Here is a 27,844-nt window from a genome sequence, read left to right on the forward strand (position 1 = left end):
CAGGCTGGAGAGGCAGAGCCAGTACATTAGTCAGAAACCATTGGGAATTGTCTCAGTTCAGGCACTTTAACGAAGAGTCGGTACGATTTCCCTCAAAGGAAAGAGAGTGACAGAGGGAAGGAAGATGAGGATCTCAGGTGTTAGTGTGGCTTCAGTGGGATGTGTCCTGATGTTGCTGGTGAGTGCTGTGCATGTTTGAAAACAACATTGCAAACCATGTAACCTTTAGGTAAAGGACGGAAGTATTAACAGTTTGCTTTGCAGATCGGAATATTTATTGCAGAACCGTCTGTTTTTTTTCTTTGAAGCCTTGAAGTGCATTTCCCCCAGTACCTGTGTGGCTTGTGCAACTGTTTGCCCTGTTGCCCAACTGCCAGGGGTGAGGGGCTGACTCTGTCCCCAGTTACCTGAGACCCTGATCCTACACTTAGCTTTGCCCTTTTCTGCACTGACCTGGATGGTGTGTTCAGTGTTAAAGCAGTTTCCTTCTGCCCCATTCTCATAATGTGTTCCCATTTCAACTGACTTGGACAGGAGCTGAAGCACTTTGAAAAAAAAAGGAATTTTTTTTCTGGTACAAAGTGACTGTGCACTTTGTACCAGAACAGGAGTCAGCCACCAACTTGCACACCGACTAGCCATAGATTTGCATTTCCCCCATCTTTTCCCACTACAAACTATTCCATTCTGTGACGGGATCAATGGAGAAGTTGTGTGAATTAGTGTGAGGAAAGGTTTCTGTACACCAGAGCTGCAAACAATGCAAAAAGTCAACCCAAACTGTTGGAACTCCCATCTTCCTGTTGCAGTGTCATGAAGATGAATGAGGTTATCATTCAGATAAGGCAGATGAATCAATTCCTAAAAGATTAGTTCGTGTTTTTTGGTGAAACTGAAGCAACTTTAAGAGCAGGATGTGAAGCCTTGTCTGATCTCTCACTGACACATCATGAAATGTGATCGGATTAAATAATTTTATTAGTAATATAAATAATCTTTACATTTGCTGCAGTGCCTTTCACATCTGGCGGACGTCCCAAAGCGTTTTGCAGGATATATTTTACATAATGTGGAGAGACTATACGCTGCAGGAGAACAGAGGCCACCCACAAACTCCCACATGGACTTAGATTAGCATTTGTCTCACTTTCCCCATTACACTTTGGTTACTCCAATTCCCCGGCCAAAACTTCTGAAATTGATTCTGTGGTGGGATTTATTATGGTTAATCTTCTTCTATCCCATTTCCTCTGCCTCGCTTCTTGTCTCCCGCCCCCGCCCCCCACCCCTCCCCCCATAAAAAAGTAATCAATGTGTTAGTGTTGATCACCCCTTTATCTCACCGGATCCTGCACTACCCCCCCTTAACCTGATGCCATCTCCACATGATTCCTCCCGACGTAAAAGACGCTATACAAATGTAATTTTGTTGTTGTTGTTGTTGATTCTTCTCCCTGTTCTCCAGAGGAATCAATCCCTCATTCACTCCTTCAACTCTGTTTCCCAGGTGAATTCCCCTTGTAAATGCAACAATGCCTTTTCCTCCCCTTATCTCTGTTCGTGACTCTGCTTTTTTTAGTGAAAAAAATACAGAATTGATGAATAATGTAGATCAGCGATAACGATCCAACTATTTACGTGACATCAGACAAGATGCTTTGTGGTGATTCCACACAGGTTGCAGTGGTTATTCATAATTAAGCGCTTGATCGGTTGAGGGCTTTTTTGTGTGAGACAGTACTTCCATAGAAGTCCTCTTGGACTCTATTTACTGCTCACTCTCTTCTCTTCAATGCTCCCTCTGATTTTTCCCTTTCTTTGTTTTGTCTTGTGTGCTGCTCCAACAATATCAATGCTCCTTCAGAAAATGTATCTCATCGTCCTCTTGGGCACTTTGTCTGATTGAGCTTCAGATCTTATCTGTGTCACTCATTTTGCTAACCTAAACTCTAGTTTATGTCATTTTCTATGTCATTTTCATAGACAGCTTTTAGACATCGCGTTTCCCTTTTTGATACTACGCCTACCCTCACCGCTCTCCACCCCTCCTAATCCCAACCACCAGCTTAGTTGCGGATCCCTGACTGTCCAGCGCTTTGGGACGTCCTCCTGACGTGAAAAGCGCTATACAAATGTAATTTGTTGTTATTGTGCCTTTGTTTTACTAGTGCTTGAATACCTGACTTGTGCCTGAGAGTTTCTCTGTATCTCGTACTTCCTCTCATTCCAGTAATGTCTGTTAATAACCCATTAGCTACCCTGTTTTTGCCTATAGTGTGTGCTTTCTTGGTCTCGTCTTGCCCCACTTGCCCTAGTCAATCCTATAAAGGGCTTTGTCAGCCAATCTTTTTCCGCGGCAGTTCCATTCTTTCAGATGCAGATCGAGCTGCTTTGTATTTCCCCCTTTTTAATTTCAGGTTTCTGGCATTTGAAGTCTCTTTGTCTTGCTCATTTGTTTCACATGAGTAATACCACTGTGATCCATTTGGGTATAGTGAACCCTGCCTTTCATCTTGGCTAAGAGTTTGCCAATGAAAGTGCCACTACCTGCTGAAAAGGCAATAAGTTATTATAATTGTTTTTAACCTCTAGCCTCAAATCATGTAACTTGTACTGCCTTTTTTTTCGGTCAGCTGGGTGTCTGAGACTTGCCTCAAAACTCTTATTGTTTCAATCTTGTAACAACTCTATTTATATAGGAACATTGCACGGAAACAGGCCATATGGCCCAAGTATTTGTTTTTTAAAGCAATTAACTTTTTAAAAATTTATTTTTGAAAGAAATTTAAGACTTAATCACTCTACAACAGTGTGCTGGGATTGGCCATGATGAGATATAATAGAGCTGGTATTCCAAAAACATACATGATTACAACAACAATTTGAATTCATACAGCGCTCTTCACGCAGGGTAACGTCCCAGAGCGCTTGATTAACCAGTGCCTTTAACTGGAGTACATTCATTCCTGGCTGGATTCCCGTTCTTATATCCATGCTAAAATGTACACACAGTACTGTGTATCTTTGGCACCCTCTTGTGGTCAGTTTTCCTTGAGAAAGGGGTAATTGCTTTTACATTCGGGTCTTTTAATTTAAAACTGTGATTTTTAAAATTGGATTTCTTCTATTTAAAGTTATTCTGAGCACGATACACATCACTTCCCACTGCTGTAATCCAAAGGCAATGATCTTATCAGCTTCCAGCATTGTCACAGTTTCACATGACATTCACTTTTGTCCTTCACTGATAGCTTCGTTTGTTATTAATGATAATACACCTTGTAAATTGTAGAAAGGATCATTTATGGTTTTTTTCTATGGTCTGTGAATTATTAAATGCATAAAATTACAATATACTTTTCAATTAAACTATGTAGATAAACCATTTATTTAAAAATTCAATTTATCAAGACAGTTTAAAACTTTTAAAGAGTCTTAGGTATAAAAAGGAGTTTTAGGCGTATATGTGTGCTGGCTAGGCTTGGCTGATTACTCAACTAATCATACTTACATGAGGGGAGTAACCAGTAATAGTCCACTTACTCCTATCTGGTGGATTTAGTAGCAAAATGGCTTCAGTCTAATACCCAGGTTAAACTTTGTGATATCCATGTTACATATATGTTCAGGCTGAAATTACATCTGGAATTTTGCACAAAAATTAAGAATTTGGTACAGAAAACAAGATCAACTTACTTCAGGTGTTAAAGTTGTTAATAATAATCATTTAGTTAACTTGCATTTGATATAGTGAATTTCATATGATTGACATGATTCACACTGGGAGGATGTCTTACAGCGCTTCACATGATTTACTGTTAAGTGTAGTGTTGGTGTATATTTAGGTAAATTAATGCACAGAAATGTCTCACAAACAGGACACTTGGAGAAACTCCCTTTGCTTTTCGAATAATGCCATGTGATATTTGACACCCACCTGAACAGGCAATCAGGACCTCAGTTTGATGTCTCATCTGAAAGATGACATCTCCAAAATACATTTCCCAGCACCCTGATGACCTTTCTGTTGGACACAGATGTTCTTTAGAACCTGAAACCAATGATAAGTGGAAAAAAATAATCTATCTCCTGCTATAAATGAACTACAAGTGGGGTTAGAGCTCTAAGGTAGCCTTGGGTATTTGAATGTGGGAGAGGGGAGCTGGTGGAATCATAAATTTAGAATTTCACAATCCACCATAGGGTCACTGGCCTAATGTTCAGCATGAATGTTTCTACCATGTTGTTTTGACGATCAGTTTAGAAAGAACAACTTGTGACTTAGCTTTGGCTCAGCACTTTTGGTGTGGTTGGTTTCAAAATGCTGATGTATTTTTGAAGGAAAATGTATGAATCACATCTACTTTCTTCCACCCCATCCACACCCTCAACCCTATTTACTGGCACTCTGATTTTTAAAAAAATTTTTTTTGTAGAACTATGAGAACCTAGAGTAGATTTATAAATGAAATAGGAAGGTATTACCAACAACAACAACAACAAGATTATATTTGTATAGCGCCTTTCACGCCGGGGGGAACGTCCCAAGGCACTGAAAGCCTTAATCCGAGATACGATTTTAATGATACATTACCTACCACACCCTCCAGAAGGAGGTTTAAATAAAAAAGGAAAAAAGGACATAGGACATATTACCATCCAATATGTCCTTGTTGAGGAAATCCAGTGTGTTGTATTCAAATCAGAATGTTGCCTCTCCTGTTAGGTAAGCGGAAGGAATGGATAGGCTCTTTTTTTGTTAGAATTGTGAGATGGAAGATCAAAATCATTCAGATGAATTGTTCTTCTTTCGCATTAATGACCAATGAAGCCATCTGTTGTAACTTTATAATATGTATATCCTTCTTTGTTTTTGCATTTGCTTGAGGCAATTCCTAACCTTTTCTACTTACACCTCCTTCTGGAGGGTGTGGTAGGTAATGCCTCATTAAAATCATATCTCGGATTAAATGAGTATTTTGCATTGGTAGCAGGAATGTACGAGTCAGGTTCTTAAGAACTAGAAGCAAAAATAATGAAGTGAAAAGCTATGTTAGATCAGTGCGAGATCAGAATCCAAGCTAACTTGCATTTCTTTATAGGTTAAGTTGAAAATCTTTTAAAAATCTGCCATAATTTTTACGTCTGTGTGAGAGGTAGTCAAAACACCAACAAGTTTTTCACAGCACAATTCACTTTCAATTGCTGTGAACACACAGAGGATCTGGGTTCAATTCCCAGGCAGGGAGAAATAGTAGCCAAACTTCCTTATTTCACACGCCCCTGTTTACTTAACAGTAAGTAGGAACCAGGTTGTTAGTTGATTGGCGGATCACTTTTCCGGCGGTAATAATCCCCCCCTCAAAAAAGAAACATTTGGACACTCAATCCACGACTGTTTGTGGGACATTGCTGTGCACAATTGGCTGCCACATTCGCCCACAAATATACAGTCAATTCACTTTACAGTGTGTTCTGTGAAGCGCTTTGGGACGTCCTCCCGACGTGAAAAGCCTATATCAAATGCAAGGATTATTATTATTATTATGAACGTTTCTACCATGTTGTTTTGACGCTCAGTTTAGAAAGAACAACTTGTGACTTAGCTTTGGCTCAGCACTTTTGGTGTGGTTAGTTTCAATATGAATCGAATGCAAGGATTGTTATTATTATTATTAATGTGAGCAATTCTAGTACAAGGTACCACACTCAGGAGCCAAGAACATAACCTGAATCATGTTGCCTACACACAGCACTGCTCTGACTTTATCTGTGAATTGAGTGAAGTCAGCTGGACTGCGAGACACACACATCTCCCAAGTCAAATTAAAGAAAGTACAGAATTCAGGAGTTTTCAAAGAGAACCATGTTTTATCTTTCACCAACAAAATGTGTTCAACAAAAATCAGTTAAAAACTCACTAAGGATCCCCAATTTTAATACGTCAATGCAATTTTGACTGTTACCTCAGACCTTGAAGTTAGAATCTGTTTTGCCACTTTGATTACCAAACATAAAATGACGAGCCACCCCCAAAATGCGCACAAATGTGGTTTCTTGCCATAGGTTCAAACCCCATCTGTGCTGAGGTAGTTGAATTTGGTGCCTCAGCTGATAATTCAGACTGGTTCCTTGGTGATGGCTGATGCTGTACAGAAAGTAATGGATTTGTATGTTCCAAGCAGCATGTTCCCCTCTCTCCCTGGCTCGGCATCAAACTCCGCCACTGTTAAGTGCTCCGAGACATAACCCTGCATGAAGGGCGCTACATTAACCCAAGTTGTTGTTGTTAATGTCATTGAGCTTCCCTGTGGGTTGAGATGCCTTGAGAAGTGTCCATGTCAAGCAGGGATGGAAATTGAAAACTGGCGGTGGCAGGTTTGGCATAACAGTCAAAAGGTAGCTTTAAAAGTGAATCCACAGGAGATATTTGGTTACTAAAATTATTTCCTTTTTGAAAATAAAGAATCTTGTTTTTGAACAGACCTGTTGAGTAAAATCAAATCCTGTTCTTATTGTTTCACATCATAATTTAATTCTTCTTCCAATAGAGATATCCTTAGTGTTTAGGAAATTTAATATTGTGATGTGCTGATTAGGATTTGGCTGCGGGGGCAAAGAAAGAGACTGTAAATACAGTATTGTTGTAGTATACTATAGTCTGTCTATGAGCTCTAACATTTGGTGGAAACTGTGATATGTATTGAGATTTCACAGCTTTGTGCTCTTTGACAATGACCCTGCATCCACATAAGCACAGTTGGAAGATTGGTTCCTTTGTACTGGTTTGGAGGAAGGGTGTTTACAAAGCTCTATAAATGGTGCCAAGGCATGAACACAGCAAAGGAACTTGGATGTTTTTCCCACTTTTTTAAAAAAAAGTTTTGAATTTGTTTCCAATTCTGGACAATATTGGCTCCTTGCATACCTCTGCAAGATTCTCTCTACTTTGGTGATTGTCTTATTTATTTCTATCTCTAACAGTTTATGACAGTGATAAAAGGAGAGATTATGTTACCATTGTGAACACGTGTGTGATGCTAGAACACATATAGTTTTCAATATTTTGATTAAGTACTTGATAAACCATTCTCACCAGAGCACGTCTTTACTAACTTCACCTTTAGGATATGTAGTTGTGGAGTCCTGTAACTCAGTGGTTAGAGCACTCACCTCGCAAGTGAGAGACCTGGGTTCAATACCCGGCGGGCGAAATGTTGGCATGTTTCCTTACTCCACATGCCTCTGTTTACCTAGCAGTAAGTAGGAATCTGGTTGTTAGTTGACTCGCGGATCGCTTTTCCGGCGGTACTAATTCCTTCGAAAAATAACAATAAGTTAGTGACTTCAATCCACGACTGTTTGTGGGACTCTGCTGTGTGCAATTGGCTGCCACATTTCGCCCGCAAAGTATCCAGTCAATTTACTTTACAGTATAGTCTGTGAAGCGTTTTGCGACGTCTCTCAAAGGAGGGATAAGGCGCTTTATCAAATGCAAGGATTATTATTATTATGTAAGTATATAATAAGTATATTTAACTTTGACATTCCTGTGTTAAGGCTTGAAATAGGACCGTAATGTAGTCTCAAATGATCATTCCACATTGCATTAATATTACATGTTTTCGGCTTCCCAAATCCCTTCAACGCTGTGCATTTACTAATGATAATATGAAGTTTTGTCAGTTACAACAGAAATGGAGGGTGGGGACCTCAATTGCAGTCTGTCTCTCCACTGATTGTAAGTGGTGCTGTACACAACGTATTTCCTCTGAGGCTGCCTCTAAATAGCGAAACAGGTTAATCAGACCCTTCTCCAACACTAGTAATAGTATACACCTCCATTTAAGAATTTAAAGACAATGGGGCATATGTAACTAACCATTTAAATCAGCGCCTTGGGACGTCCTTCCGACGTGAAAGGTGCTATACAAATGTAATCTTGTTGTTGTTGTTGAATAGCCTGGTACCGGTGCAAGCAACTAACTGGAAAAGATGTATCCCAAAATGTATCTATCTGGTGGTGACTGAGAAGAAGAAAGCAATATCAGATTTGCGTTAGGGTGCCACAGGCAGGCTTATTGTTATCTTGTGGTGCAATGTATTGACTTTAAATCAGCAGTTTTAAGTGACAGTAATCACAACACAAAACACATAATACTGCAGATGCTGGAAATCTGAAACAAAAGCAAATGTCGCTGGGAACACTCAGCAGGTCAGGCAGCATCTATGGAGAAAGGAAGGTGAGTCAACGTTTCGGGTCCACGGCCCTTCGTCAGAACTGGGGTACGTTGGGAGGGAGAGGTTAAAGCTAACTCGATTGATGAGTGGTTAAATCTTCTTCAAAGAGCAAAAATATTGCACAGAACTTACTTCTGTTATGAAGGGGGCATATTAGGCCAAAGTTAGGAGCTTCTCTTTCTTTAAAAAGAGGCTGGGTTTTAGCTCAAGCTTTACTTCCTTCCATACCATTGGTGATCCAACAGGCAAAATCAGTCACAAAGCAATCTGCAGATCAGATGCTATGCAGAATAGATAGATTTTATGCTAAGCAGCTCCCACACAGAAATAGGGCATGGTGGGTGACGTCAAAAGCTGTGTTGCTCAATACTTCCCTTTCAGTGTGTACGTTCTTCCTGTTCCTGGGATTGTGGTGTGTCAGTTGCCCTTTGTTTCCATGCATAAGTTGAATGAAAGCAAATGTTGTCTCATCTCTGTAATTGTTCTGATTGCGATTGTTTGCAAAACTTGCCCAAAAATGTGATGTTCTGTGGATAATCAAAAGATGCTGCACAAAAACATTCTAAAGCAGCCCAAACCTTTTATTTATATATTTTTAAAAATCTGTGTTTCGTGCATGCCTTTTGCAGCCTTTTCCCTTTTGGAGTTATTTAATCTTTCTTCACTTGACAATCAGCAGCAAGTGTGTCGCCATTAGTAGATCTATAGTATAAGCAAGGTGTAAAAAGAGACGACTAATGGTTGCACTGAAACACAGATTGCCCAAAGAAGTATTTAACCTTTAGGTTCAGTGCAGCCTGAAATTCTTAGTGATAAGATCATGCAGAGTTTTGATAAAGCCTGAAGTTCCGTCTGAATTTTGAAACCAATATTTCTTGGTTCTTTTTAAGAATTTCAGAACTAGTTATCTGTTTACCAGGTGCATGAATCCTGATGAGATAGTATTAATGAATTAGGAATCTAACAAGTGGAATTGCCTAGAATACAATTTGTATTTTACCTAACAGAATACTTTAATTTTGCTTTCATAATACAAGATCATCTAGAGTTACCATATTTAGTGTGTCAGCCTGGCGCAGTGATAGCACTGCTACCTCTGAGTTAGAAGGTTGTGGGTTCAAGCTCCACGTCAGGAATCACATAGTCTAAGCTGACTCTCCAATGCAGTGCTGTTGTTATGTTGTTGGAGGTGCCCCTTGAGCCAAATCTGGTGGGAAACACAATACATCCTTGGAGGTGCCGTCCTTTGGATGAGACGTTAATCCGAGCTCATGTGGACATTAAAAATTCCATGGCACTATTCAAAAAGAGAAGGGAGTTTCTCCCGATGTCCTGGCCAACGATTCTCCCAGTGGAACCTTTCTTGATACTTTTATTCCCTGAATACATGTAGGCAATTTGATGAACAGTTGATTTGATTTATAAAAAAGCAGACATTTTTTAATGTGCACCAAACAGCATTAATAGTTTTCGGTGGTGGGGGGCAAGAAAGGAACGGATAGAGAAGCTTAACATTGTGACTGTGAAGTGATTGTATCGCAAGTCAGAACATGGGTATTGTAAATATTGGGTGTTGGCAGCTGGCTTTATTGTGAAACTGAAATGAATCTTTGTAGATTAAACAGTGCTGTAAAAACAATCCACTTCTCATCCCAACATTTAGTGTCGGCGTGTGAATCATCATCGAGTTTCTTTCTCATGTTAATGTTGTCTTTGGTATAGTATAGCAGGTCATGGCTTGTAAATCTAGGTGTACCAAGGGCAGATACATGGTTTCTTCAGATAGAATCTGCTGTGAAGAATATGTCTTTAAACTATGTTCACGGAACCTGACTCATATTCACTTGTAATAGCATGCCCAATATCTGCGAACCATTCTGAATGATCATTGGATATGTGACTTGTGAATAAGGTTTTGTACCTTGCCCAATATGGAAAGTAGTTGGACTGTCTGCTCTTGCAGCTGTTGGCCTTGGTGTGGTTTTTGATCATCCTCATACAGATTTGGGAGTCAGAAATTAACACACTGATGCTCCATGTTCCTGATTTATCATAGTTGTAGATGAAGTGTGTGTTTTTGTCTTAAAATGTTGTTTGAGAGAGAGAGAACTGACATTAGCAAATGGATCCAATTCATTAGAGTTGCAGTTTTTTTTTGTAAATGGGACCTAGAATGTTGTTTGATTATAGATACTCTTGTTGTTTCGTATTTAAAGGGTGTTGCTCTTAATTTAGAATTTTATATTTATAAACAGGAGTGTCAGCTTGAAGAATTGGGGCTGGATCTCGGGCTGGGTGCATGTGGCAAAGTAATCCCAAGGCTGTATTTCCTGACTGTAACCACAAGGATGTATTGTGTTTCCCACCAGATTTGGCTCAAGGGGCACGTTTGCTGGTATCGCTCTTGATTATGTTGTTTTCAGAGATAAGAGCTGATATCTTTCAAAGCAAACAAAAATTCTTTCCGCCAACTCCTACCCCCCACCCCCACCCCTCTTCTGTAGTCAATTGTAGAAAAGGAATACAAAATTCAATGTGAATGTGGGAAATGGATATGGATACCTGTTAATAGCTTCCATAATTCTGCTAACAGTGGTGTGGTCATTGTGCATGCCTAATTTGTCTGCCTAATCTCATCAGAAGTAGTGGTTGTCTACTGAAATTTGCAGTTGCAATAGTGTCGATCTGGTGCTGGTACAACACGATGTATCTGAAGTAATTTACATGACATTTCAATAGAGTTGACACTGTTCCTTCTGTCATATTGCTGAATATGATTTGTATTAAATTAAATAATTAATTAAATTGTGTTTAATTATAAATGAACAAAGTTAAACCATGTTACAAGTGTGGGTTAAAGTCCATCAATCATAAGGCATCTAATAATTAAAGTCTTGTTTTTCTTTGAAACCTCCTAATGTCCTTTCCTGGAGATATTTGACTCTTTGCATTAATTGGGTGCTGGTTGCCTTCTGATCATATCCATATGGTGATTGCTGGCAGGCTTTTACAATCAAACTTGACCCAATAACTTGACTCAGACTCCTCCGCATTGGACATAAACTTTCATCTGGTGGTACACTAAGGAGCTTAAAAATAAATTGTACAATCATACAAGCAATTCCGTGCTCTATTTTAAGCTGTAACCAAACCAAATAGGTTAGTCTGTGATTCGAAGCCAGGCTCTGCAGAATACTTTACAGTGAACGGAACCAATCTCCTCTGTGCACGCTGCCACAATCCTGCAGTTTTAGTTTCTCAGTCAAGCTGCTTTGTGGTCTTTTTGTGGCCTCTATGGTTTTCCAGAATACCTGTAAGATTAAGAATATGATTTTTATGCCTTGGACTACATTTTAATCAATTTATAAAATTGGGCTCTTTAATGTCCCCTGAATAGCTATTCTTGTTGTTTTAAAATTAAGCAGTAGAGACAAGTTAAGACAGGGTCAAGATATCAGTAGTTTACTGCAGTCTAAACTGATACTCCAATACAGTGGGTTGGTCATTCATTTCATAGCTGTTTTGGGAACATTGAACTGGAGTTTTGCCATAGTCTACAAATACACAACCACTCCATTTCACAGTAAATCCAGTGAAATGCGTTGGGATGTCCTCCCGATGTGATAAGCCCTATACCAAATACAAAGATATTGTTTATTCCTCTTCCATCCTTTTTCTTCAATCCTTCAGTGTTGAAGCTGAGATAATACTGTAGGTTTACAAAATGTTCAGTAGTGATCAAATCCTGGCCACACAATGTTTTGTTATGCAAGCGCTGTGTTGGGTAAGTGATTCTATCTATTGCAGCACAATGAGTTGGGTATAATTGTACAGAGCTGCCTTTATACATGTCAGACAATTTCAATTGGAGAGTATTAAGTAGATCGGAGTGAATTACAGAACAAAAAGTCAACAAGAGGTTTAAATACCATAAGTAATGAGATCAAAGCTAGATTGGATGGTTAGTCATTTGATCCCCAAGCCCATGTTACTGCCAAAAACCCTCTTTCACCCACCTACTATTTCTAATATTTAAACTGTTATTAAATATCCTGTGGGACATCACAGAACATCTCATTTCTTTGGCTATTTGTATCGCACAAATTTTTCCATCTTATATGATGTACTATCGCCTGTAGCAATGAATTTTCTGTAATCATTGCATAAATATTATTCTGTGAAACTTGGTAATTCTAGGTTCCTGCTAAGGTATTACTTTTCACAATACCATTTCTGATGACTGTGGATTACTTTTAATTCAAATTTTTTTTACAATTGGCTTGGTCTGAAGTTATAATTCGGGGTTTATGTGCAGTAGAGTACATACTGAACCTACCCCAACAAGGGGAGCTCTTCAAACTTGTAGTAACTGTAGTTGTTACTTTTGAAAACTTCTATCTGATGAATGCTGACAGATACTCGCTTGCGCTGGCTCATCTCTAAATATACATTTGAAGAGAAAATCACACTGGACAGCATTAATTCAACTTTTATTAAGAATTGTTGTAGACACATTATAATGAAAGTCACATCACATTCTATAATTCTGGTTACTGTGTGTTTGTGTGTACATTACAATAGATCCCAGCATGCATGGGTGTGACAGTATTAAATTACATTTAGTCGCATGTACTACTATGTGTATTTGTCTGTCTGTGTGTGTGTGTGACTGTGAAGGAATGGCTCATCAGTAAAATATTTCACTTCCCATAGATGGCCATGGGAGAGGATTATGAGAAATTGAGAGACTGATTATAACTTACTACAGACTGGTTCATATGAATCCAATCAGATAGTTAGGATGACATGTATTCATTCACACGTGTTGTGCAGGNAAAAAAATGTCACTTGCGATCATACTCCTGACAGCAAGAAGACCTCACCCTAACAAGGAATTAGATGTACATTACGTCACTGTGGAGTAAGGGCATTGAATCATTCCCCCAAACAGACATTGCTGATATTGAGGCTTTCTAACAAAATGTTTTTCAGTAACTCGGTTGCAGTCTCGCAAATACAATGGAGAGTTTTCCTAAAATTACTCCGAAACACCAAGAATCTCCCATGTGTACACACACTCTCTATACATTCAGGCGGGAGTGGAAGACATTAGAGTTTAAAATTGCAAGAGGACATTTCTGAAGAGATTTTGAAGTTAAAATTGCCTACTAACCAAAACTCAATTAGGTCTTAATGGTTTTATAAACACATGCTTATGCTGACTCCCTTTTCACTTACAAGTCTATTTCTAATGATCAGAAAACTGTCCTCAGGTTTATCCCACTTTTATCCCAGAAACATCCATAAAGTGAGTGACCAGTTTTATCAAGAGGATGGTGGCTAGGACATTGGAAGAAACTCCCTTCCCCTTTTGAATGACGACATGAGATCTTTTAACGTCAATCTGATCAGGTGGATGGGACCTCAGTTTAATATCTCATTCGAAAGACAGAACCTCGAACAATGTAGCATACTCCTAGCACTGTATTGGAGTGTCAGTCTAGACAGTGAGTAAAAGTCCTAACATGGAGTTTGAATCTACAGCCTTCTGACTCAGAGGAAAAAGAGTGGTACCAACTGAGCCCAGGTGATATCTTGTCATACCGGATGAACACTGTCAAGACTGATTAATGCAGACCTTGGGCATTATTAACATACCTCATCTCAGCCTTTGAACATTTGCCAGGAATAGGAAGGCTTTGAAATAGTCAATGCCAATGGAGCACAATGATGATTATTTAGTAAACTTTAGTCAATTTAGTGGAGGCCAACAATAACTCCAAAATCCTATTCTCCATTGCCCACCACCTCCTCCGTGCACCCCCTCAAGCAGCCTCAATCATTATAACTAACGCCAAGTGCGAAGAGGTCATGGATTTCTTTACCTCTAAAATTGACAACATCCGCCTGGCAGCTTCATCCCTCTTCCCCATGTCGCCTACCACCACCACCATTCCGTCTCCCTCACCTTCCCCCTCCCCCTGGCTCAGCCTCGGACTCCGCCATTGTTAAGTGCACTGAGTCGCCGCCCGGCGTGTAGGGCGCTACATAAATGCAAGTTGTTGTTGTTGAACTGATTGCACAGTGACAGAATGTGATTTTCTTATGCTATTATCTTGCTGAAAAGGTAGCTCTGCTCCTGATATTACTGGTCCACTCTACTCCCTTCAAATAGATTTGAAGTGGTATTATTGAGGGTGAAAACGGTCTCCACTTTATTGAGACCAAGACACTGGATTCATTCAGGAAACACCTTGATTACTGTAATAGAAGGGTGGGAGAGTGGATATTCCGGAAGGATGAGATTCAATGGGTCTTCTTCATCCGAACTGCCTTGTTGTTTTTAAGACTCCAATAAAGTTAGAAGGAAACACAAACCGAGCCAATTTCCACATAAAAAGTGAAACTGCTTTTTTATTTTCATATCATGCCAAAATGTCCCAAGGTCGCATTCACTGTGAAGCTTTTGTACATTTATTGCAGCCAAACTGTGGTGGGTACCTTTCATATCAGCTCAGTTCTACACAGAGTAATGAGATTCAGTATTCAATTACATTTTTAGAGTATGCTGGTCCTGATGCCTGGAAGAACACCCTTCATTTTTCAAATTGTGCGCTTCCTCTTCGACCGTGCTTATGGCCATCTCCCCCCCACCCCATCCACCCCTGGCTCGGAGTCAGGCACCGCCACTGTTAAGCGCTCTGAGATGCTACCCAGCGTGGTAGGCACTATATAAGTGTAAATTGTTGGTGGTGATGTTTAGGATTTTCATTGTTTATATACACAGAATGACTGGCCATCAGTTCAAAGTTTCTAAACAATGGTACCTCCTGCAATGGAGCACACCCCATTACAGATTGTCAACCTAGATTAACCTGATAGAATACATTTAAGAAAACATTAAGTTGTAAAAGTCCTGTTCTACTTTAAGATTCAGAGTCAACAACTCGTATCATAGAGAGTACATAGTGGTTAGCTAAAAGCTAGAACGAGCAGTGTTTTAACCGTGACACTGTAGAACCACAATCTATTCTTTCCATCCTTCTGTCTCATTCAAAACAGAGTGAATGAGGCTTCATTAATACTGAATACCAAACTTCATGGATCGTAGTCTCATGCTAGCTGCCAAACAGAAGTAAACAGCAGGTCAAGTGGAAAAAGAGACAGACAAGCATTGAAATCAATAGTCGTTGGTGTTGTGGGAGCAACTATGTACTTGAGCAGTGAAAGAAACCTTTTACTGGTGCAATGCAATGCCAATAGTGAAGAGAAATAAGCTAAATCCATTTAGATCAGTTTTCACAAATATTGGACCTCCAATGTGTATTTTTGTAGACAAACACGACAGCCAAACAGGACACCGGGAGATACTCCCTTCTCTTCCAGATAATGCCATGGGATCTTCAACATCTACTTGAACAGGCAGAAGGTCATCGCTTCTTTTTAAAGTCTCATCCAAAGGGTGGCACCTCCAACAACGCAGCACAGTGTCAGCCTAGGCTGTGAGTTCAAAGTCCCGACGTGGAGCTTGAAACCACTCAGACTCAGAGGGTAGAGTGACTACCAACAGAGTCACGCTGACACACAATAAAAACAGTTGGTGAATGTAGCAATAGACACTGAATGAGATTATAAACTGCACAGACACAGTAGTTTCTATACTGCAAACTGCTGAGACCAGAGAAAGGTGTCTGTGGAGGGAAGGAGGCTACAGTACTTGCATTTGGCACCATATTGTCCCCAAGAGTAGGGGAAGGTTCTGCCACAGAATAAGAACACTTTAATCTATAATTAATGTCCACAGATGTTAGAAAGGCTCATCGGTGAGATTATTAAGGCAGCACTTTGGCAACAGTTGAGGGTTTCAGAATGGCACAAGTGTGATTTTATTAGATAATTTTATCACCTTAGATTAACAATTCACATAACATTAAACTCTGTTATCGTCATCAGTTCTTGCAGTTTACAGGGTGTAATGTTCAATGCACAGAAAATACATTTCCAACGTAATTACTTAAACACTTAAAAATACAATTAAAACATTTTACAACATTTAGATGCTGGAATTATATACCATAATCCTCCTATGCATGACTACTGCAGTAATATGTCGGCTCCATTTTAGTGTCCTTCATATCACTTCCATGTGATTTCCTGACTCTTGTAATTTCAGGCTATAGGATGGCACATTTGGCTTCAGTGACTCCCACCTAAACTCCCAAACTAGGAGCCATACTATGCATAACATTAACACACATAGTACCTTAAAAAGTAACGCTACATAAAAACACGCATTCAAGCGGATATGGTACTTGATAGGGCTTATCCTATTAATGATTAGCCTAATGTCAGCAGTAGATTTGTGTGCACAGTCAGGTGAAACAGGCCACACACATGCACACACTGGATTTTCTCATACCTACATTCATCTTGGGGCAAAGTGAGACATTAGCATCAGCACTGAAATTGGGTAAGCAGGGTGCGTCCCTCCAGGGAGAGAGTGTGCATTTCCATCTCCACAAACAGTTTCTCCTCTAGCCCTCGCGCTGTCTCATGCAGCGTTCCTCAGGACTCCAAGAAGACTGAGGCCCGCCTGGATTGGTTCCTGTCAGCGCCTCCGCACCGCAGGCGCTGACAGCATCACCATCCATGGATACACACTCTACCTTGCTAAGCCAGTCCGGAACCTTGACATCTTGTTTGACCCTCAACTATCCTTTCGAACCCACATCCGTGCCATGACCTTCTCTGCCTTCCCTCACCTCCGCAACATCGCCCGGCTCCACCACTGTCTCACACTGCAGGCTGCCGAAACCCTCATACATGCATTCATAACATCTAGGCTTGACTATGCAAACTCCTTGCTTGTCGGCCTCCCCAACTCCTCCCTCCATAGGCTGCACATCATCCAGAACTCTGCAGCCCGTGTCCTCTCCTGCACTAGACTCCATGACCCTATCACCACCATGCTTGCCCAACTCCACTGGCTCAGAGGATACAGTTCAAGATCTTGGTCCTCACCTTCAAAGCCCTCAATGGCCTTGTTCCCCCCTACATCTGCGATCTCCTAACCCCCTACCGCCTCGCCTGCCCCACCATTGACGGGCAGGCCTTCTGCCACTCTGCCCCACCCACTGGAACTCCATTCCACAGTCCCTCCGTCTCGCCCTCTCCCTTGCCTCCTTCAAGACCCATCTGAAGACCCGCCTCTTCGACCATGCTTTTGATCACCCTGCTTCCCCCCCCCCCCCAGCCCGCCCTCTACCCTCCCCAATCCCAACCCCCAGCTCGGATCCGAAACACTGATTGTCCAGGGCCTTGGGACGACCTCCCAACGTGGCAAGCACTATATAAATGTAATTTTGTTGTTGTTGCATTCTATTCCAGACACAGGAAAGTTTCTATTTATAAGTACACAGAAAGCTTTTTAAAATTCTAACCATTTAAACAACTTTATAACTTGCTTTTTAGCTTTATTAACTTTATAACGTTTTATATATATTTGCTTACCCAATCGACAACAATTGTGAACAATTGGCTGCCACATTTCGTCTTACAATTCACATTACAATATATTGAAGTGCTTTGAGACATCTCAATGAGTGATAAGGCACTATATCAAAAGGATTATTATTATTATAACATACAGAATTTTTTCAAACAGCCGATTAACCTGTATAATTGTTTTGGCAGAGATGAGTGAAATCCGAACTCTAACAGGATTTCTTTATCAGGAAGTCATCAGTACAATCAATGCGACTCAACAGTACAATCAATGCGACTCAAAATTGCACCAACTCAATCTACTTTCAGAGTGTGATTTATCTAATGAAGCCATACTCAGTGTCCATTGGAGGTTATATTTTAAAAGCCTTTTTAAATAGCGTTCCAATGCATAAATTTCTGAGGATGGGGAGGAATGGGGGGCAAGTGTAATTATAAATTAAACTCCATCATGGGCCTTTGCCTTGTTCTCTTATAGCATGAAAGTAAAATTGCATTACACATCTTAGTTTGTAGTTCTATGATGTTGATGGACTGGGATAAGTGAATTTTGGAGTTATCTTCAAAATAGGTAGGTAGATTATAAAATGGTTGATGGATTGTTTGATATGTCAACAATAGTAAGTGCCTGAAAAACATTTTAGTTCCGAAATTCATCTGTCATCATTGGATTACCAAATTCTAGGAATATCTTGCGTGCACATCCTGAAATTCAATTATAGGTATTGAGTTTTCCCTTGGCATATGTCTGTCAGATTGCTTTCTGTCACTTAATATTCAGTTGCCTCAAGGAAAAAGCTGCTGCGGTTAACTGCAGCCTCAAATTTAGAAGATGATGTAAAGTCTGAAGTCCATAGGCACTCCTTGCTTGGCACAACCAACTTATCATCCAGGGTATATGATCCAGCATTCATAGATGGAAAGCACGATAGCACAAAACTTTCATTTTATGTGTGTGACATATTGGCCTCAGCAATTGTTCATGGAAATGATTTCCAGTCTTTCATTTGTGAATCAATGTTTCAGAATTGTTTTCACTTAATTTATTTTTAAGATATTTCCAGCCCCCCCCCCCCCCCCCGCACCTAAACAAAACACAACCAATAATGGACTATTTTTGAATCTACATGTTTATAATCAATGTCCCCACTGAACGATATCAACTGAGGTGGATTTCTGCAAAGACAGGGCAATACAATTTGTATTCAATGTGGTTATACTGCATTTGGTGTCAGCCTGGTTCAGTTCATAGCACACTCATCTGAAGGTTATCATTCAAGACCACATTGGAACTTTGAGCTCACAGTCGAAGCTGACATTTCAGTAACACGTTGGGCAGGTTTCTTTACTCCACACGTCTCTGTTTACCTAGCAGTAAATAGAAACCTGGTTGTTAGTCAATCGGCGGATCACTTTTCTGGGGATAATAATTCCTTAAAAAAAATTTGGTCACTCAATCCATGACTGTTTGTGGGACACTGTTCTATGCAATTGGCAGCTGCCACATTTCGCCCACAAAATGTACAGTCAATTCACTTTACAGTATATTTTGTGAAGCTCTTTGAGACATCTCGAAGATGTGATAAGGCGCTATATAAAATGGAAGGATTATTATTATTATTGGGGGTGTGCTGCATTGTTGGAAGTACTGTTCTTCAGATGAAACGTCCCATCTGCCTGTATAGGTCAAAATTAAATGCCTCTTAGCATTTTTTGAAAAGAGAAGGGAGTTTCTCCCCGTGACATGACCAGCAATTTTCCAGATAACATTGATCATTCATTTCACACTGTTTGTGGGACATTGCTAATCGCAAACTGAATCGTTCACTTACAAAATAGTGTCATTACAGTAAATCCTGTGAAATGCTTTAAGATGTCTCGTAAACTTGATAAGGCATGATATTAAATATTGTTTTTTTATTTACTTTACCCCCTATTGCATGCAACATAAATTCTAATATTCGGTACAAACAGTAGCAAAAGCTGCTGACAGTGAAAGATATGTCTTCCAGTTAGGTTTGGTTATATTTCTATTGTCACCAAATTCAATCATTGGTGCAAGTCCAAACCAGGTTTCCTGTGTGAACCTTAAGCACTCTGGCATTCTTGACGTGAGTTTGGTGGTTTCTAAGCACCGGAAGGACGCAATGTCCACAAATACAAAATCCTTGCGTTTCCACTAGGTACAGGAAGGCCTGTCAGAACATGTTAAGATTTGTAAAGTGAAGCGTCTGGTTTTAATCTACTATAACTTGGTAAGATCTGAAAATTGGTGTAGCTAAGTAGGATAGTAACACCCAAAGGTATCCTCGCCACAGATGTAAATAATAATAAATATAATAATTATCCTTGCATTTGATAGAGTGCCTTATCATGTCGTTGAGAGCCTCAAAGTGCTTCACAGGATTTACTGTAAAGTGATGTGACTGTATAATTTGTATTGTCTAAGATGAACTAAGAATTCACTTGGAGGTTTTTTATGAGATCTATTTAACTTGTAACGTGTAGGAAATTGATTTAGAAAACCAGTTGTTGATGATGGACTCCACACTGAAAACTCTATAATCCTAATTATACATTCATTGAAGTTGGCATATTGGTTTCTCAGCCACAAGCGAAGGACCTATTTGAGGCTTTGGTTTAGTGACTGATATACATCAGATCAAAAAGGCTGCCCCTGCACATCGCTGCACTATACCTGGAATTTACTGGACTTTGTTTATTGTTTCAGATGTTAAAACAACAGTTATGTTGGTTAACACCGTAAGCCCAAATACAGTACTTTCAGATCTACATTATGAACATTCTTAAAATGGAGATGCCATATAATTACATTTGCATTATAAATTTAACAATGTTGCATACCCAAAAAGACATTCTTCAATCATTTTCATTTCTACCGAATCTCCATTTTTCTCCAAGTCATGCAGAGCTAATTTTAAAATAAGAATTTTGCCAGAGGAAATATGTGGTGTTTTACCTTTCCCTTAAGTCCTAAAGGTGTCAGGACCAAGGAGGGGTTGTTACTCCATAATATCTTTCCTCTGCATGTTTTTAAATACTCATAATTGACAGCTAGCTCTGACAATTAAATCCCGATAATCCTGGAGAAGCTCTTCTGAATGTTTCCTTTTACTCCCCTATTTACAATCTTGAAATCTTGCCTCAGATCCCTCACCAGTGGAAAGAGTTTCTCCACAATTAATTTTCTCACACCCTGTCATTTTCTGAAACACCTTCATCATCTCACCCTCACCCTTCTTTGCTCAAAAATAGGACTCCTAATGTCTGTCTTATAGATTTATCATTTTATCTCTGATATCATGCTCATAACCATTATTGGTCCCTCTATATTACCCTTTCTGTAATGCGAACCCAGAAATGCGCACAAAATTTCACCTGCATCCTAACCCTGTTACTAGCGATAATTAAAACTCCCCCATCAAATTAATAGCTGTCCATCGTGGCACAGTTTAAGTATTTATTTCATACTGTTTTAAAGCCAAACTGAATATGAAAGTAAACTTCTCATCTATAGTGGTTTCACTTACCCTCTTCCTCCACAAACCATATCTCTTTCATAAGCAGGGATGGTTAAATGTGAAATTGCAAACCAATTTTGTGATCTGTAATTGAGAAGCAAATCCTGGCAAACAAGTTCTGTAGTTTGACCCACCTTTATACTCCACCTGAGACCCCATCTCCTGTGACCCTCTATTCTCCCACTTGTACACAAGGTTCCTCTTAAATACGGTGATGCTCTTTGCTTCAACCACAGTTTCCAGCAATTAATTCCACCACCCTCTGTAAAAAAAAGTTCTTCCTAGACTCCCCTTAGATCTGCTACTGGTTATCTTATGTCAATTCAAAATATTTGTGTTTGTATGTAATGTTTTTTAATGATGTGTAAATTAGATGAAATCAAATTGATGCTGGATGCTTGGACGAGTTATTCCTTTGGTTCTTTTTTTACACCTTCCTCCCTCCCGCACATCTCCTTCCTGCCAATCTCTCTCCCCCATCCCAATCTCCTTCCCAATCCCCACACACTCTTTCCCAATTTTCCTATCATCTCCTAGTTTCTCTTTCAGATCTTGCTCCGACTCTGTATTTGTTTGTAAAGCATTGTGAGTAGTTCAGCCTAACTAAAAGGCACTTTATACAAGTGTAAATGGTTGCTCAATTCTTTGCTTGCTTTGCTGTAAAAGTCAGAACTAAAATCCCAACCTGTAATAAAGTTGTAAAATTAAGCAATAAACTGAAACTCGAGTTCAATTAAGAAAGTGAAGGTGACTTTCTGATTGTATATGGAATATTGTACTTAAATTCTTCTTCTTCAAAATAGGTCATTACTACAACAAAAATCACTGAAGCATCACTTTATTCTGACATGGAAGGATCTGCTATAGATGAGGATACTGATGACATTTATTCTGGTTCTGGCTCTGGATCAGGTTCTGGTGGTGAGTTCATGTTGTTTTACATTATTTCAACTGCGTGCATCCATTCTGAATGTGCAAATGTTACAATTTGGAAACAAGCTATCAAAGATAAAGTAGTAATAATAATAAAACTAATAATAATACTTGTATTTGATATAGCGCCTTATCATGTCTTCAACATATCTCAAAACGCTTCACAGAATATACCGTAAAGTGTAGTACCAATATATTTTCTATTAAAATATTGTACACTCTGAAAAAACTTGAGAGTTTTGAAAATAAAAACAGGTCAGCATCTGAAAGTGAAAGATAAGGTTAAGTTTTTGGTCTAATCCATATTTGTTCTTCAGATAAGAACTGCACTGGTTTTGCATTTTTTGGTTTTTAATGAGTTCAAACCCCAGGCCAAGACTTTGAGCTCATATAGTCAAGGCTAACACTCCAATGCAATGCTGGGAACTACTGCATTGCTGGTGTTGCTGTCCTTTGGCTGAGACGTTAAATCGAGGTCCTGTCTATCTGTTCAGGTTTAATGTTGAAGATCCCATGGGACTATATGAAAATTTCTCCTGGTGTCCTGTCCAACAATCCCTCAAACTTACTTTGCAGTTGTGTGTGGGACACTGTCATGCGCAAATTGACAACTGCGTTTGCCTTCAGATGCAGTTACAACACTTTACAATAAATCCTGTAAACTGCTTTGATACATCTTCTGAAATGAAAGCGTTTATATCAAATGCAAGGGTTATTATCGAATTTGTTCTCTTTATATCCTGTTTTAGACGGACTGATTTTTCTACCTTATGAAAAGAAGACATCAGCGCCAGTATTGCAAGTGTTTTCCTCACCGACTCCAAGCGGTTTGCAATCAACAAGCAAAGTGTCCTTCACCACAAGCTCAAGTGAAGTTACTACAGAAGCAACCGTAGTCTATATCAAACCAGCACCCAGGCACAATACTAAACCACCTGTGGAAATCCTAGTGACTGAACACACCACCATGTTGCCACCATCTACCATGTTGCCTGTCATTGTCCCAGATAGCAGTGAAGAAACCGTTACTGCCTTTGCTCCTTATGTGTCAGCTATCCTTTCACGTGCTTCTACAACTGCACCTGACCATTCTCTAACCACTACTTCCAACATTGGAGCTGACATCGCCATAAACTCTCGGGAACTTTTTTCTTCAATTGTGCCAAAGACAACTTCAGTGAGTGAAGTTACCAGTGTAGATGATAACGTGAAAGGAAAAGTAGATCTAATTGAAAAGGTAAGTTCTTACACTAAGAACAATTGTAGAGCAAATTGAGTTATAGCATGTGGTTGATTTAGACCCATCTTAAAACGTATCTTTTTGACTTTTGGTATCTCTTTTGGTCATCTTTTCCTTCCCCATTCCCCCTCAGTTCTCACCCCCAGCTTGGCTTCACAGCCAGCAGGGTCAAACTCTTTTGAGACGTCCTCCCGATTGGAAAAGGTGTAATATAAAAGTAAATTGTATTATAATTGTGTTGGTTTCAGGAATTTCTCACCAGTTAATTTTCCTGCTTTATGGAGTTTTAGAATCATACAAACTATGCTGCTGCTAGCTTCTCTACTGGAGCTGTATTGCCTACTTTCTTTGGTAACTTTTCAGATTCTCAACTTGTTTTGGCATCTCCCCACTGCGAGAATAATACTGATCTGGTATCATCTGCAAGTGGACTTTTGATCAAATCTACTAAGTTGTGCTATAGTGCAAAATTACTATTACCAAATTATTCAGAATAGCTTAACTTTACAAAACCTAGGCACTGCATATATTCTTATTCTTATCAACTACCTTTTTGCCCAATGTATTGTATTGCATAATCTTGTACTAATGGGACAAAATTAGTGGATAAAGACTCTAATAATTTATTTTCTAAGTGGTATCTTATGAATTGGTTTCTTTTTCATTTTGAATTGGGAGTTATGCAATGAATTGCCATATTGGTCTAATACAATATAATTTACATTTATAAGGGATGGCGGGGGGGAATGATGGGGATATACTGAAACCTGTCTGTTCTTCGTAAGAAAAAATTCCAACTATGTGTAGGGCATGCATACTTTAGCAAGTTCTTAAATGTTGACGCTGGTTTTCTGTGGATTTTATTTAAAATAAGTAAATTTCCAGAAATTGCCAAATTCTGCATAGTGATAAGAACTGGTGTATATGGACCCAGATGGAATTTCTCCTCAAGTAAACATGTTTTAAATGCTTCAAAGAAAATTATAAAATATTGGAATATATGACAGCAAGCATGGCTTTAGAAGGCATATATCTCATCTGACTCAGACATTTATAAAGTGACATCCCAATTTGACAATGATATGATCTAGTGTCCCTGGATTTTTGTATCTGGATTTCTAAAAGGTCTGTGACAAGTACTATGCAAGAACCTCTTTTACATTTTGGTAAGCATTTGAAATCATGCTATATAAATGCAAGTTGTTATTTTTCTAGTTGTTAGCCTGAATTCTTGCACACTGTAAGCATCGGTTGCATAATGATTACACAATCAGCCTTGCATGTGACTAAAATGGTTGGTTTCTTTAGGAAACTGGGAACGAGATTGAAAAGAACGAACCTGAGATTTACTTCCCCAATGAGCGCAAAATCGTCCAGAAACAAGAGACTCCAGTAGGGGCAAATTCAGATGCTAATAAGATGTCCGAGATGAGCAATTCTAAGAGTTTCCTGGAAAGAGGCGAAATAGTGGCAGGTACGATTTGTACATTTCTTAAGAGTATACTGCTATTTTTGCATGTTGCATAACTTTCTATTGAAAGCAATGATTGGCAAGCTTTCCTGTTGCTTGTCCAGTTAGGACTACCCTATCTGTTAAGAGTTTGGCTTGCAGGGATAACAGAAGATGAGCCAAGCTGGCTGGTCTATCATCACCAGTACCCTAGAGTATTCCGACCCGCCTGGCTCAGCAATCAGTGACCACCACCAAGGATTGACTTGATTCTGACATTGAATTGCCAAGCATGTTACCTTGATGTCTTCTCAGCTTCCAGAAAACCCTCTTACCCACCCCATTACCACCACCTAAGGTGCTTTATTGGCAATGCACATTACTGTTCAGCTATACTTGCGGTGGCCAACGTTTTTGCTTGGCCAACAAAATAATCATGGAAATAATAAAATAGCACAGCTTTTGGCCATAAATCAAAAAATATTCAATCAAGAAACATTTATTTTGTTGGCCACCACTGAGCTGTATGTTTCCAAAAGTAGTGCAGTCTTCAACTGACTTAAGGAAGATTTAGAGTAGTGAAGTGTTAACTGATCCTTTCTGAGAGATTCGATTTAGTCGATATTTATCCTTTCTTCCCTTTATCTTCATCATTTAGCTGTTGTTGCTGGAGGAGCTGTGGGCCTCATCCTTGCTGTTCTGCTAGTGGTGCTGTTGGTGTATCGAATGAAGAAAAAGGATGAAGGAACCTATACACTGGAGGAAACGAAGCAGCCAAATGGAGGCTACCAGAAGCCAGTCAAACAGGAGGAATTCTATGCATAAGAAACACAACTTTTGACTGTCCTAAATCATTCTCTCCAAAGTCATGATTTATGTTTGCCTGAATTAGAAACTGATTAATATCAGATTAATATCCATCTGTACCCTGGCTCCTTGACCAATTTAACACACCTTTTTTTGGAACAAACAGGAGTAACTTAGGTTTGTGTTTATTAGGATTTCTGCTATTTTGTTTCATGAAAAGGCAGAACACGATTAGATCTACCACCCCGTCCCCTCCCCCAAGCACAATCAACAAATAACACTGCCTTGTAAAATATTTGGACTCCTTTTTAACAGAAAAAAATGACCAATTTTGTATCCTAAAAGTCACAAACTACTAAATATCTATAAATTTCTATATTGTATTATAACCAAACAAGAAAGGGATGCAGCAATTTGGCTGTATTTGGCCTTTTTACTATTGTGATTTAAATGTGTTTGCCTGTTTCACTTTGTCTACCTAGTACAGATTTAAGGATTTTCCTTTGCTTGGCTACAGAAACTTTCTACCATCGGAGTGGAGCTTGTTAGTAAATGTGCTTGTATTAAGAAAAAGTCCTGGAATGTTCATGTTTTCAACATCCTCTAAGTTTGATGATGCTTTATAGTGCTTGAAGGATCAATGGGTAAAATCTTTGTTCTACTTGCTAAATACAAGAATCAAAAAGGGGAGCAGTTAAATGCAGTTTTAATGCATTGTATATTTTGGAATAAATCAAGGACAATAAGGGGCTTTGTCTATTTCCAGTGTTGACAATTACCCTTTTACACTGTAATTGATTGCAGAGCACTTGAGATTGGTCCCTTTTTACAGAGCTGGGCCTCTGAATTTGTGTAAGATTTGGTTTACTTGGATATTTTCTTACACAGGAAGTCATTTTGTGTGTGCATTTATGTTGGCCTTTCTACTTATATTTGTGACTTACCTTAATAACAAAATGCAGTTGATCCTTTCTCAGCTTGCATTTTAAATTGAGAATATACCTAAATATCTAAAGCTTACATTGCATGCACTATACAGATTTCGAAAGGTAATACAACAAACACTAGTGGAAAGGAGTAACTTATTGAATGTGATTTGTGTAATCCAGGCAAAAATTGCTGCACCTTTTTATATTCATGCACCATTTAAAAACACTTTCAAAACTCTTATTTTGTTGTTTTACTTCAGAGATATCGTACAGTGTTAAATATAAACACTGGGTTTGTTTTCTGGGGGAGAAATCCCATTTTAGTCCAGATTTATTCAATTTATGTAGCATTTAAGAGGCACCAGAAGTTTGCAAATTCGTAAGCATAGAATTTGTTAGAAGCTGTTTTTTTGTAAATTCTTTTAGGAGAACCTGCAGAAAATCTATTTTGGATTCAGACAGAATTAAACAATTTGCCAAATTCTCCATGCTCTGAAATGCCAAGAAAATAGAGTCAATCTGGACCAGTGGTGGCCAAGCTCTTTGGTTGGCTAACAAAATATATGTTTCTTGATTGACTATTTGTTGATTTATGGCATAAATCTATGCTATTTTATTATTTCTATCATGATTTTGTTGGCCGACCAAAAAGGCCATAAATCCAATCTAAACCCAGGTCAAATTTCTCCTCAAAGTTGTACTTTTCAAAGGCTCTGAATTTATTGAAGCTGAAAGGCTGTATAAATTAAGTCACTGTTTGGGACGTCCTCCCGACGTGAAAGGCGCTCTATAAATGGAATCTTGTTGTTGTTGTAGCTGTGCATCATGCTCTGTCTTTGAATTTATGCAATTTCAAAAGTATATAATGAGTTAAATGGAAATCTAAAAGTTTAAGCATTAATTACACCAAAAAATCAAGTTCTCGGGACCAGTTGTATGNTTTTTTAACACATCTAAAGTTGTTAAAGTTTGTAAGTTTTGTATCGTAGTTCTAGTGGTTAAGTTGTATCTGAAACCATTTTGTTCAGCAAATAGATCTAGTTATCAAGATATTGGTTGCCAGAACAGAACAAAAGTGAGTCGGTGACTATTTTTGTGAATGTTTAAAAACTTTTCGTCCCGAGCTTTCATTGATAACTTTCTATTTATTGTGCCATTTCCATACCTAACTTCCAATAAATGAACATTGATGCAGTAA

The 27,844-nt window shown here is 39.0% G+C and overlaps 1 protein-coding gene across 1 annotated transcript; it reads left to right on the forward strand.

Annotated features, from left to right (window-relative positions):
- On the forward strand, nucleotides 1-27,844 carry LOC103187478 (syndecan-4). The gene is made up of 5 exons (XM_007906995.2): nucleotides 1-178; nucleotides 22,091-22,208; nucleotides 22,970-23,457; nucleotides 24,769-24,934; nucleotides 25,569-27,844. The coding sequence occupies exons 1-5, from the start codon at nucleotides 125-127 to the stop codon at nucleotides 25,733-25,735; spliced, it is 993 nt and encodes a 330-aa protein (XP_007905186.2). The 5' UTR covers nucleotides 1-124; the 3' UTR covers nucleotides 25,736-27,844.

This window comes from Callorhinchus milii, unplaced genomic scaffold, assembly GCF_018977255.1.
Source record: "Callorhinchus milii isolate IMCB2004 unplaced genomic scaffold, IMCB_Cmil_1.0 Scaffold3, whole genome shotgun sequence".
Taxonomy (NCBI): domain Eukaryota; kingdom Metazoa; phylum Chordata; class Chondrichthyes; order Chimaeriformes; family Callorhinchidae; genus Callorhinchus; species Callorhinchus milii.

Excerpts from the sequence above, each read along its gene's own strand:
- LOC103187478 (XM_007906995.2), top strand. The coding sequence starts at position 125 with ATGAGGATCTCAGGTGTTAGTGTGGCTTCAGTGGGATGTGTCCTGATG. Across the intron at positions 179-22,090 it reads GATGTGTCCTGATGTTGCTG|GTCATTACTACAACAAAAAT; the intron begins GTGAGTGCTGTG and ends TCTTCAAAATAG. Across the intron at positions 23,458-24,768 it reads AAGTAGATCTAATTGAAAAG|GAAACTGGGAACGAGATTGA; the intron begins GTAAGTTCTTAC and ends TGGTTTCTTTAG.